At 40.4% G+C, this 15,609-nt stretch overlaps 1 protein-coding gene across 1 annotated transcript in view; it reads left to right on the forward strand.

The window, feature by feature from the left end:
• Nucleotides 1–830: 830 nt before the first annotated feature.
• TBC1D15 (TBC1 domain family member 15) overlaps nucleotides 831–15,609 on the forward strand; it is a 38,471-nt gene continuing 23,692 nt past the window's right edge. Inside the window, 6 exon segments of the mRNA XM_068400514.1 lie at nucleotides 831–1,012; nucleotides 11,900–11,996; nucleotides 12,238–12,314; nucleotides 13,075–13,180; nucleotides 13,183–13,212; nucleotides 14,768–14,978. Of these exon segments, the coding sequence (XP_068256615.1) occupies nucleotides 989–1,012; nucleotides 11,900–11,996; nucleotides 12,238–12,314; nucleotides 13,075–13,180; nucleotides 13,183–13,212; nucleotides 14,768–14,978 (545 nt within the window). The 5' untranslated portion in view covers nucleotides 831–988.

A 15,609-nucleotide genomic window follows, 5' to 3' on the forward strand; every position in this document is an offset into this window, starting at 1 on the left:
CTGGTGATGAATATAAATGTGGTATGTGTTGGAAGCCAAAGGAACCTCATCTTGAAAGTGGTGCGTTTTTCACTAATAGTAAAAATCTGGTCCATGGGTATTAGGGCAGCTTAATGGTGCCTATGGGCCAGTATTTCCTTTATATTTACGCTGTGGAACGGCGGGAAGAGAAAGAAAACAACTATAGAGAACACTATGTGTGTTTTATATCAAATTTTCAAGAGTCCTCAAATTGTAATTACAACCTTAGGTGGCTCTGAAAAAGCTTTAAGGGTAAGGAAGATAAAAAAAAAAAAATCCTCTTTTCTCCTTACTGCCATACTTGCACGGTCTAGCTGGGTCACTACTGCTCTCATCGCTGTGGAGGCCGGCTGGGTTTCCCAGCCAGCACGTCCGCGGGGCAGGGGCAGCTGCTCTGGCTGATCTGCAGTCCTTCTGCTGGGTAAACGTTTCACTGCTGCCTTGTCCTTCACTGTCTCCTTGCCCCTACAACTCTTTTAAACCCACGCCGGGGAATAAGGGGCAGCGCGACGCCCAGCCGAGGGCGGGCCGGGGCCGGGCCGCGGGGCCTGCCCGCCCGGCCCACGGCAAGCCGCTTCCCCGCGGCTGGGCCCCGGCCAGTCTCGCAGGGAGCTGCGTGCGGGGGATTCAAAATGAGCGAAAAAACCAAGGAAAAAGAGCGCGGCCTTCGGAAAACAGAAATAAATCCGCCGTTTTCGCCATTTTCTCCTTTCTCCCCGCGGCGCCCCGTGAGCAGCAGTGGCCCCGCTTCGCCTCGCCCCACCCCCCGTGGCCGGAGCCCCGCCTCCCAGCTAGGCCCGGTCGTGGCGCGCGTCGCCGTGGCGCTTTTCCCTGCTCGGGCGGGGGTGTCTCCTCCGCAGTGCGTCTGCGCCGCCCACCCGGCCGCGGAGGGGCCGACGGGGGTTGTTGTGGAGCGGCGGGAAAGCACGTGAAGAGCGCAACGTCATCATAAACACTCGTAGGCAACATGGCGGCGCCTCCGAGCGGCAAGGTAACGGGGGCGGGCTGGGCCCGGACGGCGGTAGCTGTCCGCCTCTCCTTTCGGGGGCCCCGCTGTGTCCGGCGCTGGGGTTATCCAGGTTGGCGGGAGCCGCGGGAACGGGCGGCTGGGCTCCTGCGGGGCCGGGGCGGGGGCTTTCCTCCCCGCGCTGCGCGGGGTCTCCACACGGGGCCGCGGGGCCCGGGACCCGGGACCCCCCTCCGGACACGGGCAGTCCCGCCCTCGGGAGGGCCTGGCGGCGGCAATGGACGCCATCGGCCCTCTGCGCCGCCCTGCGCGGGGCACGGCAGGGAGTCGCGGCCGGCGGGGGGGTAGTTGGACCCTGCCCGGGGTGGGCGCGGTGGCAGGTCGCAGCGCCTCCCGTCCTGCCCGGGCCGCGTCCCACACCGCCCCAGCTCGCCTCTGGGCTGCGCGGAGGGCCGGCCCCGGTGTAGGAAGAGGCCGCTCTCCGCCGAAGGTGGGCAGCCGCGGGGCCGGGAGTTGGCCTCGGCAGAGCAGGCTCTGAGGCTGAGCAGGAGGAACGAGAACTTGTCCCGTCTACGTGGCCGTGTGTCCCTGAGGTGCTCGTAGACGTTACTGGCCTTTTTCCTGGCTGCGCGCTGGTAATGTGCGGGTACCTGCCCCGGCGTGCATGCAAAGCCTTGTCAGTCGGATAATTTAGTAATGTGAAGATTTTTACATGCCCCTGATCCTTGCCGAGTGTTCTTGAATGAAACAGTAGAGCTTGACAAGGGTTCAAATGTCTCTCCTGGTTTGAGGTCACAGGAGGGAAGGTATTGGCAACCATGTCTGCCTCCCTCCTCCCCCACCAGCACATCCGAGTTGTGTCCGTAGGGTTTTATTGTAGAAATATTTTTATTCCATGACTGTCTTTTAAAAGTGTTAGTTTGCAATGCCGGGCCCCTGAGCACGTGGATCCTTTATCGGGGATTTAAAATCCGAGTGTAGTGTCTGACTGTATGCAGACAGGGTTAGAGTGTGATAGTCTTCAGTTCCACTTTTCCAGCGTATGGCAGCAAATGATTATTTCAGCTCATACTGATCTCTGCATAAGAGAACATATGTAATTAGCCATGTCTGTACTTCTCGGAGGATGCTGAGGAGTGCATTTAGCTAACAGGAAAATTCAGTAGAGATCTCCGTTGTGCCAGTTTACCATATCCATTTCAACCAGAACTGGTGGAGCAGGCAGTTTGTTCAGCTGGAGTTGTTACAACTTTATTTTTAAGTTCTTTACTGCTCCTAGGTGCTGTAAATGTAAAGATAGCCATACTGTCCTCCCAACTGTTTCTAGCTATGCACATCCAGTTTTCATGTATATAGAGAAAAGTTACTCTTCTAGTTTCGTCCGTTTTAAGCTCAGTCCAGCAGTTTATTGGATGATAGTAAATATTTTCATTTCACAGCTTCTTTTTTTCCACACCAGTTTTTATCAGGATCTTCTTTAGGAAGTTTTTCCTGAAAGGAGTTGTATTATCGTAGTTTATATGAGAGGCTAAAACTCTTGTGGATTAGTTGTTTGTAAATTTGCTATATATTTGTTCTTCCTTTAAAAATAAAAGTTTGTTTGCTTGAGGCTAAATCTCTGAAGACGTTGCAGAACTCCATTTCAGTTATTCCACGTCCACAATACTAATGCAACTTGTTAACGCAGCTTCTAATCAGTAACCTTCTTTGTCGCGTCTCTGTTGATATAGGGAAAAAAAATGACAGTTGTGTTTTCTTAAACTTCATGAAGTGGCTGGGCTGGTTTGAAGTTTCATTGCTCTCTGTGGGAGCGGTTCCATCCTTCTCCAGATCTCCTCACCTGCATGTTGCACTGTTGCTTGTTTGGATACTATACTCATTTGAACTCTGTGATTTGATTTAGCAAGCTGAAATAGTACAAAAAAAACCTGTGTGTGCTTATTTTTGGCTGGGTTATTTTTCTGTTGGTTTAGGGAGCACATTGGATCACAAATTGTTCCTTTGGATGACAGCAGAATTTTATAGGGGCCCACAAACTAGTGAAATTTCACTCCAGGTGGAATAAACACAGTGTAAGTTGGTACAGACCCAACATTCTCACTTAAGGCATTTTGCAATTCGATGTATTTCCAAGTTATGGGTGTCCTAAATTAATCACGCTTTTCCTTCTGGCTGTGCAGTGTTGTAATGAGGTGTTTCAGGTGGTAGGTTTCTCAAGAGAGTATTAGGCACTAGTTTGTGGGGTACTTTAGTCTCATTTGGCAGATCTTATCACATGAAAGTAATGTATTTGAATGTATATGTTCTTTTCTGCAAAATATTACACAAAGTAATTCCAATGGAATGCACATGGCAATATATTAAGCAACTGGGATAGCCTGTGTTGTCTCAGCTTTCATGAAATCTTGTTTCAGCAGACCATATAAGGTTGTGGTTTCTATTATATTTTTACCCTGTTTGCCTTCCCCTTCTCTATCACTTTTTTTTTTTATTTCCCGGACCATAACTCTGCTATTTCATATTGTCTCTGGTTCTTGCTCCATACATTAGTGGTATATGAATTATGAATTTGGTTACATCATGTAACTGCATGTACTACTTTACTTGGATTTTTGTCCTATTTGTTTTTTTTTTGTTACTGTTTCATATCTCAGAAGGTTCTTTTCAGTGTTTTTCTCTGTACGGTTGACTCGGTTCTGGAAAACTTAAGTTAATGCCGTTGAGTTCTGGAGTCATGACTCATTCATTATTAATGACTGTCTGCACTAGAACAGTGTGAGCTTCATTTTTTTGCCCTTTCTTAGAGTTGCCAGGTTTTTTCCCAGTAACTTGGCAGTAGGGTCTTTAGTTTTCAGTGCTTTTGACTTCATGCATGAAAGCAGGTATGTTTTCTCTTTTTGTTGCTTAGCAAATAGCAGTTTGTTTTCCTTATTTCAGAGAACTGACTCTGAATGGGACTCACCTTTATAACAGAAAACCATGTTAGAAAATGGGGTAAAAGGTTGTGTATGGGGAGAATTACAAACTTCCATTTTAGTCTGTTGGGGCATAGGCTATTATTACAGCTGGTCTAAAGACTCTAATGATTTCTGTTTTGTGCTCTTGGAGTTCAGAGTATCTTCAGCACATGGGCTGTTAGGTCTTTCTCAAATTACCAATTGGCACGTGGGCTGTCAGAGAAGTTATTTTTTGCTTGCATGTGTCCTTGCTCTTGAAGTTAAAGCTTCAGAGCTTTAACTGGCCAAACATCTGAGCGTCAGGTCTAAGCTCAGGTGTTTGGCCAGTTCAGTAGCTAGAAGTGTTCGAGTAGCACTGTAGCTACTGCTAAGCAATGTTGTAAGTGCTGTAGTGTTGGGGAGTGGGGTGTGTGTTTACTGTTGAGGGTTTATTTTTTTTTTTTAATAGCCAGGACCAGCAAAGAGATTTAAAATACAGTCTGACAGAATTAGCTTTGCATCCTTCAGGTAGTTTGTTGGCACAGGCATGGCGGATTATTTTATATGTATACGTATTCTGTGGTGTAGGCAGTGATTTGCTGCACCTTCTACTAGTTAAATTTGGGGGCACAGAGACTCCTATACTATGCATTGTTGTGCCATTTTATGAAGCACTTGATTTAAAATCTTCATTATAACTTTTTCTTCAGCCTTTATCATTTACTATATATAGAGTCATAATCCTTTCTGAATATATTGTACTTCCTAGGTTTTCTTTGTGAACAGAAGCCTTTATCTGCCTTTGCCTGTTTGAATTTAGTTGAGGTTTCATTATGCTTGAATGTACAGCGGTTCACTGGTAATTTTGAAATTTATTTATATTCTTTCTGTTTTCTGTTCATTAAGGATTTCTCTCGCAGAAGTGTTCACAGTAGAAATAGCGTGTTACCATGCCAAGCTTTTACTCTCGGTACCCTCAATAGACTTTTATTTTTACTGATAGCCCACTGTTGTTGCATAAGTAGCAGAAATACTTTGTGGTTCAAGAAATCTTCAGTGCACCTAAGGCAGAACTTGAAAAACTTACTGTTGTCAAGCAGGAAACCTTTCTTATGGTATGTGGTTCCCCATGTTGCGAGCTTTCTCATATTTGTCACAACAGGAATAATATTTGTGGGATTCCCCCCTGCTCCCTGCTTAGAAGCTTGATGTTTGTAAGACTTTTACTCTTAAGACTAGCAGGGCATGAAATTTTGCTCTCTTAAGACAAAGGTTGAGCCATAGGCTCAGCAAACAAAAGACATATAAGGGTATGGCCTTGTATTTTTCTCAAAATTCAAGTGCCAGAAATTATGGGATATCTTCTGCGGAGCAGAAGATCATGTTGGTCAAGTAACGTTAGCTTGATGCTTTGCAGAGTAGTCAAACGTGCTTGTATCTGGTCATTGAAAGCAGACTATTGATGTAGTAGGTAGTTTGCTGTGCCCGGTGAGAGTTTAGCAGTGGATGTGTGAATAAGCTCTGGGGAAACTTCAGCTATTCCAAAGAGGGAGATGGAAATTAAAGCAGCATAATGCAGATTTTAAAATCAAGTTATATTTATTCAAACTTAAAGCACAGCTCTAAACTAGGATACTCTCTTTTGTGGCTGTAAGGTCTGTAAGGACAACCATTGCCTAAATTGAATTTATTTTATTGGCCTATAGTTGTTTCCTTACTGTGTTGCATCTTTTGTTCTGTTTACCTTCTGCCAGAATCTGAAAATAAGGTGCTGTGCAGCTGCTATATCTATTCTTAATGTTTGCGAACAGATCCATTTTTCATTAATTTGTAGTCTGTGGGGCAGTCAGACTTTCTTACTCAATCACTTTCTTACGAGCACACCTGCTTGCTGCTTGGACTGGTGAATCCACAGTGAGCTCCTTTACCTGATTCTCTAATATGAGGCAAAAATGAAGTAACTGCTATTGAAAAGTTGTTAGAATCAGGATTTGTGTAGTGCCATAATTACTTAATGACCCCAGAGCAGTGGCTGATACACTGTGTAAAAAGTGCTGCAAGCTGTGTCTGTGATAAAACGCTGGATGGCATCTTGGCAGAGCGATGCTGGCCCCGAGCTATACTCTCTGGCAGAAGAGGAGAGTGAGTTGGATAAGAACATGGGGAGAGAGTATGAAGTGTCTGAAAGATGGGACCAGCTGACTAGCTGGGAGAGTTGCAGTGCTCCTGTGTTCTCTCAAATGTCCTGTGTTTGGCAGGTTGTTGGTGTGTGACAGAGGTAAGAGCAAGAGTATCAGGTATGAATGATCAGTGCACGTGACATCAGCTAGTACTGAAGTGCCCAGCACAGTCAGGGTGGGAAATACCTGGGTGAGGAGGGCAGGACCACCTTGTTCTGTGGTAGCCCCAGATCCTAGCTCTCCTTTTTTTGTTGCCTACACCTCCTTGTCTTTGGGTGCAGTGTTGTTGTCTTTCGCTAGCTGGTAGCACAGGGCCGTAATTGCCATCAAATGGCAAGCATTTAATCCGAAAACTTTGCTTGTGTTCTGGCATATATTGTAATTGTTGATGTGGCATGCTGAAGGCCTGCTCATGTATGTCCCTGGCAATAAAAAGCTACAAATGTTGCCTGTTAACTGCTCATTGTAAGCAGCATAGTAAGCTGGATATACTAATTGTCCATGCTGTGTCCTTACAGTATTAAGAATGATACCATTTATTTCTCAGAAAATGTTACTGGGACAACGGTGGGACTTCGGAAAGTTATTTTATGCTGGACATGGAATATAAATACTTGAACAATTTTCCAGAACCTTAACTAGCATGTGCCATGACACATAAACTGAGCCTATGTCCTGCTACTTCCCTGTGTTTTTTATAGTAGGTGAGTAGAAAACTATTCCGTACTGTGGCTTTCCCGAAATTTTTGCTGAGGTTCCCTGTTTTTACAGACCCTCTGTCAGTATATGAGATGGAATAGTTGCAGTCTCTGTGCAGCACAATGCTTTTAATGACTGATTAGAATTAATTTTGAATTTGCCTTTGACTTCTGTAGCACCTATGGAAAAAACCCAGGTCAAGGTGGCTTAGCAGTGTTTGGAAACTCTTGCATCAATTTGTAGCTTTCGGTTTCTTTTCAGGATTCTGAATCAAATAGGCAATGCATCTAGTTTTCATTCTATAGAACTGGAAAATACATGTGGTATAAGTCATGCTTGCAGACTGCAAGCGTGAACTTGCTTGACAAGCAGGAAAGACCTGTGAACATAAGCTTCTCAGGTACGTATTATTTCAAACTTGAAATTTTGAGATTATTAAAAAGTAATAATTTATATAAACTTCTTTTTTTCCTACTTTCTCCATCATTTCTTTATAGAAAAAAGTTGCCAACTGATTGCTTTTACAGTGATAAGTTTCCTTAGGTAGTCATGCTTATGATTTAAAGCATTTGAGAAACTTAAGGATACCATAGATGGATAAATCTGGAAACTGTTTTGCATAGAAGTAGCTTTAAGCTAGTAAGATGTCTGAAAACCTTTGGGTAATTCTGATATATGTACAGCTACAAGACAGAATGAAAATTTGTTTGAAATCAAGTAATTTTCAAAGTTCTTTATCTCCTGTCACATTTCATCTTCATTTGCTTTGGTTGTGTTGGTGTGTGCTTTTGACAAACACTCATTTGTGAAATGACCAGTCAGACCAGCAGGATCTGACTTTCATGTCTGTAATAACATCTAAACCTGAGGAACATGCATCTCTGTGAAAAATTCAACAAATGTTTGCAAATAGGTGTAAAAGGAAAAAAAAAACCCCACCATTGTTTAAATCTGTAGTTGAACCTTTCATGGCTGGGCAACTTTTTTGGCCTCAAGCATCTAAGCACAATAAGCTGCTTTTCTTTCCTGTTTCCATTTGTTTCCATGACCAGCTGTTTGACTGTGCAGAGCACAGCTTTCCTACTGGGTGGATGGGTGGAAGGGCTGTAATATTGGGGTGAGGAATACCTTTAGGTTTTGATTAAAACCCTAGGGACATGTCGACTTACCTAGTCACCTGTGGTGTGCACTTATTAACATGAACTTTTTTCATGATGGCCTTATTAATGTTGTGTAAACTTAGAGGAAGAGTGATGGCTCTAATAGGAAAAGAAAATGAAAGATAGAGCTTCACCTACTCTCATCTTTGAAAAAGAGACTATAATGAAATATGTAAAATAGTGAATAGTACAAAAACAAGGTGAGCCAGTAACTTGTTTCCTGTCTCATAATACAAGAAGCATAACCAACTAACTGAACAGATGTTGTTCTTAAAACTCTTGAATTCTTTCACACAGTGGATAATGAGGCCTTTCTAGATCACAGACCTCTGTCACTGAAGCCAAAAAGTTATCAAGATTTAAAGGAGATTGAGTTGCTTTCCTATGCAGGGAGTGTTGACAGGTAATACTGATGCAGTTTTTGGTAGGGTTTGGGGGTATTATAGTTACTTTAACTGCTAATAAGGGGGAAATGGGCTCTTTATCCTGCCCTGCTCATATCTCGTTCCTTCTACTGTCTCCAGGATCTCACTACATAGATTTTGTGTGCACACCTTACACAAGTCCTTAGCATTTTAATGATGCTACTGATTTTCCTCCAACATTTGCTGTCTGTTCTCCCACATCTTATTTCAAGATACTCATCTTACATGTTCTGCAGTAACTGCTGTTCAGGGCAAGCGACAGAGTACGCTGCTATTGCCTGGTTTCGAAATGTCTGTTTTCCTGACTGCTTAAGAGGTCCATGTGTGCTGATGGACCAGACGTTTACTTGATTGTTGGGCTGCGGAGGCACTGAGCAAATACTTCTGTGGGCCATGTCGTGTGCGGGGTTGAGCTTCACAGTGTTATAGCAGTTGTCTATCAATGGATGTTTTTTTAATTCAAATCCTAACTATTGGTATTTTATCTTCAGTTTCATAGAATCATAGAATTGTTTTGGTTGGAAAGGACCTTTTAAGATTGTCAAGTCCAACCATTAACCTAACACTGCCAAGTCCACCACTAAACCATGTCCCTAAGCACCACATCTACTTGTCTTTTAAATACCTCCAGGGATGGTGACTCCACCGTTTCCCTGGGCAGCCTGTTCCAATGCTTGACAGCCCTTTCGGTGAAGAAATTTTTCCTGATATCCAATCTAAACCTCCCCTGGCACAACTTGAGGCCGTTTCGTCTCCTCCTATCACTTGTTACCTGGAGAAAAGACTAACACCCACCTCGCTACAACCTCCTTTCAGGTACTTGTAGACAGCAATAAGGTCTCCCCTGAGCCTCCTTTTCTCCAGACTAAACCACCCCAGTTCCCTCAGCCGTTCCTCATAAGACTTGTGCTCTAGACCCTTAACCAGCTTCGTTGCCCTTCTTTGGACTTGCTCCAGCACCTCAATGTCTTTCTTGTAGTAAAAGTATTTGATACTTTCCTCAGTACTTATTACTTGTATGTCTAACTTAACATTACTTTCCCTCTTTAAATTGACTAATATCTTGCCAGTGCTGTAATACCACAAAACAAAAGTCTATCACAAACTACATTTACTGTAAGGTGCTACAAGAATACTTAATAGCATTTCTGGATTTCAGGTTGCTAAGAACATTGTCTGAAATACAGCCATCCAGTGTAGCTAATCTTCAGGTGCTACCACTATAAAATCATGTACTCAAAATCAGCTTATTCAAATTCAGTTATGGAGTTATCTTACAAAGTACTGCTAAACAGAGCAGCTCAATATTTCAGATAGTTTCAAAGATGGTAACTTCCAAAATGTTTTGCTGTGGGATAAGCTGTTAAAGCACTTCCTAGATAATCTATTGTAAGATTAATGACATATTTTTCTTCAAATTGCATCTTCTAGACTCTCATCTGTGTGTGACTTCACATTTTTCTTCAATGATATAAAAAATTGCACTTTTTAAGGTCAGTTGTATTAAATACTTGATAACAATTTGAAAAAATAAGTACAAGATTGCCCCTGTTATTGGGTAAGAATAAATCCCACAGTTTGGCCTTCTGGCCTTTCAAACTTGGAGGAGTTCTTTTGAGTAACAGTAGGGGGGAAATAAGCTGTGCTGTGAGAAGTCCTCTGTTTTACAGATATCCTTCAAACTTCTGAGCGTGTTCTTGTTTCCTCAGTTTTATCGCCTGTTTTGGTGGAGCATGGGGCAGGAGCTGGATCTGTTAGGCAGAGCAATGTAGATTTTTTTCAGTTGCACGACAACCGTGGCACTGGGAACATGTTTTCTTTTCCCGTGAAAGGAAGCGTTTGTCCTTCTGAGAGATTAATGGATATAAAATAATAAAAACAATTATTAGATTGCATACCTTCTAGACTGAGAAGGTATACTTTGTGATATTTACTAAGATTACTGGCAGAAATGCACTTCTACCAGTATAACTCTGATACAAATGTTTTTTTTCTGGAACAGCTGTCCCCATGATTGATCCTTTGATTCATACTTCTGACTAGTTGTTGTGATAGATCAGGTCCAAATAGATGGAACGTAAAATTTAAATAAATTCCAAAGTTGCTTTGTTTAAACAGGGACTGAATTTAAAAACAAGTATTTGGCAGAAATAGAGGAAGGATCTTTTTTGACAGAAAAGAGAAAAAAGCTGTACAGAGAGAGGAAAGAAGGCTTCTGGTGTTTGAAAGATGACTTAATGTTAATAATCCCTCAGGAGGGAAATTATACTGAGTGACTTCTAGAGGTCTCTTACAAGTGATATTTCTGTGAGTAAACAGGACGCTTTAGGAATTCCTTGCTTGTGTAAGTGAAGAGAAATTTAAGAAGTAAATCTACAGCAGAAAGGATGAGTTAACTGAGTTTTATTGCTTTTTTAAGCTCTGTATTCTTGTCTGGCTGGTTAAGCTTACACACCTAAACTTTTAGTTTACTGGACTGACTGCAAATGTGATGATTTTAAAAATAATCAAAAAGAGATACTGATATTTTAGTACCAAAGAAATATAGCATCTGTTTCTGATTAGTTAAGAATTATTAGGTTTTGTCTTTAAAAATATGTATTTCTTAAGGCAGCGTTTGCAACTTGGTTTGAAAATTAACATGGTTACATCAAATAGTAACAGTAATTTTTTTATATTTCACTTCCACAAACTCTTAAGTTTGGTATGTTAGGGACTTTTCACTCTTCTTTTAAAGAGTTGTTTAAAACAGAACCCGTTTACATTGTTTCTAGAGCTTTTAAGAGCTTTTGAGAGTATGTATAGCATGTAGCTTTGGACAGCCTGCTGAATTTTGACAGACAAGAATTCTCTGACTTTTTTTTTTTTTAAGAGCATGATCAGAATACTGTGAAGAGTTTTGTAGATGCATAAATGCAAAAGTTACGTGGGCAGTATGTACTCCTACAAGCCTTTCTTATCTGATTGTCATATACTCTACCTTTGGAATAGAACCTTTGCCATTCACCCTGAATGTAGGATTGGGCCATTATTTAATCTAAGACTGCAATGTTTTATTTCTGTGGAGTTCATCTTTTGTACAATAGACTGTCCATTTTTAATTTAAATTAAGATTATAATTTCAACATGCTTAAATGGCAAGTGTGGGAAAGAGAGACTATGTAAGAAGTCTTTAATGTTTCAAAAGCTGTGTAGTATTTCCATATGAACCTCTGTGTGCTGATGTAAAAAATACTAGGTATTGAATGTATTTTTTGTGATTTACTGGCGAAGTAATAATATTGCTTACAGGGTAAATTTAACGAGTTCCATTTTTCCAATGTTTCTTGATTTAAGTAAGTGAAAGACTCAGATCTTGGGGGTGGGCAGGAAGGAAAGGTAACAAAACCCCTAACAAGGCAGAGGTGTTCACTTCAACTTATGTAGGTGAATCAAAATGATAATGAGTACAACAGGAGAAAGAAACAATTTTTAAATCTTGGTTTTTATTTCATTACCCACTTTGTTGTAGGTTGTATATGAGCAAGAAGGAGTTTTCATTCATTCATCCTGTGGAAAAAATGATGACCAGGACAGCTTAATATCAGGAGTACTACGTGTCATAGAAAGGTATTTGCATAATACAGTTGTGGAAACTTTGTATATTTGTTGGAGAAGCACGTGATGTGTTTGGCAAATCTAAAAAAGTTTTTTTAGGTATAGGTTTTCGTAAATGACAAACATCATATAATGTTTGACATCATCTGCATCATTTTATATGTATATGTAAGTTGTACCATAATCATACCACAGAGCAAATAGGGATATGTACTTTGTTGTGTAGTGTTTAATTTTTTATGATTGTATTGTAGGAAAGTGAAGTAATAGTAGACTGGAAACCACTGGATGACACTTTGGATACTTCTAATATCCTCTGTGCAGGAAAGGTATGTTTGTTAGTTATCAGTGTTCTTCATTCTGTTTCTCCAGAGACTGTGTTAATTTATACATAAATGATCTCATAACTGGAAGCAAAATCTATTTATGTGATTATCATTGGTATTAATAGCTACATGTAGGAATCGTATTTGTGGACTGCAGCCCAGTTCAGGTTATTGGGATACATGTGTTAGTGACTGTATTTAGTTTTTACTTGGTTCATACACAAAATAGAAGGGGACTATTTGTACGAATAATAAAGGCCAAATGAGTGTATCACAGTCACTGGTGCCCCTGCATCTACTATGTTGTAGTCCGGTGACTTGCTCCTCATAATTAGACTCAAAACAGAGTCTAACTGTTTTTCATTGTTCTAATGCAAAATAAAAATAGAAGTCTATGTAGGTTCCAAGAACCCGTGATATTTGGTATTTAAGCAGTATTAAGAGGATGTGACTAAAGAAGAAAGATTTAAGTTCTGTGTTTAAATAAGAAGTTTATGTTGGTAAAGTCTTCAAGAGAGGCTAGGATATTTAGTACCGTGTTGAATTTATTAAGTAAAACCTCTTTTCTTAGTTGTAAGTCCAAATTTCCTGTCTTGAACTGTATCATGTTTCTTAGGATTTTGATACTACAGATTCTTTTAATCTGTGAAAATAAAGATGTTTGTTCTTCTTGTTGAATCTGAGAAACTAGCTCCATTTTCATGCCTTGTGTTTTTGATAGTCACCCTTTTTTTTTTTTTCTTTTTCTTTTTTTTTTTCTCAGGATTCTAGTTCTGTTGTGGAGTGGACTCAAAGTCCTAAAGAAAAATGTTCCCGAGGATCAGATCGTCCAAGTAGTTATGAAGCAGAATGGGACATGGTCACCACAGTCTCTTTAAAAAGAAACCTAATTCAAATGGAGGTACTTAAAAAATAAGAGTGGGGGTTTTTGTTTTGTTTTTTTCTTTATGGTAACTTGTAACTGAAGAATTGCCTTTTAGATACAGTAAAAAGGATTTTATTAGGAATTGAAAAGCTGGGAGTTCTTTGTGGTAAGAGGTAAATCTTGGTGTGGAAAAAAATTCACAGTGGAATAGATGCTGTCTGCCATAAGTCTGTATCTTTTTCTTTAAATTGCCATAGAATTGTATTGAAAAATAAATGTTAAATCTAATATCTTGCTGTGATGATCATTAGATGATGTAGCAGTTTTATCTGCATTGTACTCCTGCATTATTTCAAACAAATGGAATTTGAACTAGATGTAGTGTTAGAAAGGAAAATGAAAAAATAAGCATTTACTACTCAAATGCTTTTCCATACTGCAACAGCAGGGGGAGATGGAATGTACAGTTATGTGGTACATGGGTCTGTTTTATATGGTCTCTTTTACTTTGGCAAAATAATTTTATAGCTACATCGTTTTTGTTATAGTGTCTCAGTAGATATGTTGTATAAAAAAAAAAACGGAGGAGAAATGACAGTGGTTCTCAACTAATCTTTTTTCCTCTGATTCTCCCATAGTATTTTTCTTTGTAATACTTGTTTTCCATGTATTATTTCTCAGCCGATAACTGAGGACCATTGTGCTTGTTTCACCGTATCTGATGGTTTTAAATGTCGTCTGTGTCATGTATAAATGCAGGGTTTGGACTTAAGATTATGAATGTTTTTGGGTAAAGCACAGTCCTTGCTCCTAGAATACTGTGTTTGAGAGGAGCTTTTAGTGCTAGCATGATATAAAGCTAAAACCAGTGTCTCTGTCAGGCATAAGATGGTTTATTACGTCGCTGGTTTGTATCGATTTTTCATCTTCAGGCGTGAAAGTACATTTTCATCCAAAGTGAGTGTTGGCGAGCCCTACTGACTTGGATTATACTCTTTGCCACTTCTTGCTCATTTCCAGTTGCTGTGATTTGAGGTGGGCAGGCCAGGGAGTGTGCCAGATTTGCTCCAGCCACTCTGGCAATTTTGTTTCCTCTGGTAATCCCTTCCCTTTGAATGTATAGAGTCTTGCGCAGAGCGTATACATACTTGCACAGGTTGGGGCAGAGGGGTGGGTGGGAAGATTTTTCAATTGAGTCTCCCTTTGGTAGCAGTCTTAGAATGCCTGGCTAATACTGCGTGCAATGTATAGCATACAGTATTGTAATGTGTATCAAATTTAGTTTGAGTAAGTAGTACTGCCTGGTGGAGATGCAGTTACACGTTTAACTGCTGGATCACTTTTATAAACTGTAAGCACAGCTTTAGGGCAGCAGTCTGATGGACTTGCCCATTATTTTAGAAGTCTGTAGAAGACAAGGCATAAAGAGAAATCCAGAAATAGGAGTTACACTAGTTATGGTACACATTTCGTTATCAGAACCAATGCTGGGTTTTGGGTTTGTTTTTTAGGAACAGCGGCAGATACGATGCATTTGTAATTGCTAACACTGGAAGTCAAACTAAAATCATGTGGTAATTTTGTTTTAAAGATGCTACAACTCATGCAAATGGAGAAAGCAAGTGGTCGTTCCTGTTCAGTTTGGCAGATCTGAAATCAATCAAACAAAACAAAGAAGGCATGGGATGGTCGTATTTAGTGTTCTGTCTGAAGGATGATGTGAAGCTTCCAGCTCTTCACTTTCATCATGGAGATAGCAAATTATTGATTAAATGCCTTGAAAAGCATGTTGTGCTGAATGAGTAAGTATCAGACAACTCTTAGTTCTGATTTAAAATATGGATTATTCGTTTACTTTTTAAATTTTGTAATGAATTTCAGATTAACGCTTCCTGATGTATTGTCTCTTCCCTTTTTATTAGTAGAATCAGTTTTCAAGGTGACTAAAACTAATTTCACATACGCATTTGGTATGTAGGCTGAAGTTTTAAAATTGTTGGATCAATTTTTGAACTAGTTTAGAATCTGTTGAAGTGTTCTTAGCTCCATAATACCTCAGTAGCTCCCTCTAGTGGGTGGAGAAGCTTCTCGTGAACACTTGGTGTAAAATTAAATCCTTCTTCATGAACCGCTTCTATAAAATGGTATAATTTGTGTTAAAATTTGAGATCTTCTACTTTGTGTGAAATATTTATGAGCATTGACATCAGTGTGTGAGGTAACTTATTAGTACTGTCAACTACATAAATTTGTATATAAATGTTTTCCCCCAGAATTTTGTTCCCCTGTAATTTCTTGCTGTGGGGATTGTTTTGCACTTGATCTTTACTCTTCAAATCAACTTACTGAATGTAAACGTAGTTAGACTCTGTCATAGGATCATAGAATTGTTTTGGTTGGAAAGGACCTTTAAGATCATCAAGTCCAACCATT

This window comes from Nyctibius grandis, chromosome 5 (genome assembly GCF_013368605.1).
Source record: "Nyctibius grandis isolate bNycGra1 chromosome 5, bNycGra1.pri, whole genome shotgun sequence".
Taxonomy (NCBI): domain Eukaryota; kingdom Metazoa; phylum Chordata; class Aves; order Nyctibiiformes; family Nyctibiidae; genus Nyctibius; species Nyctibius grandis.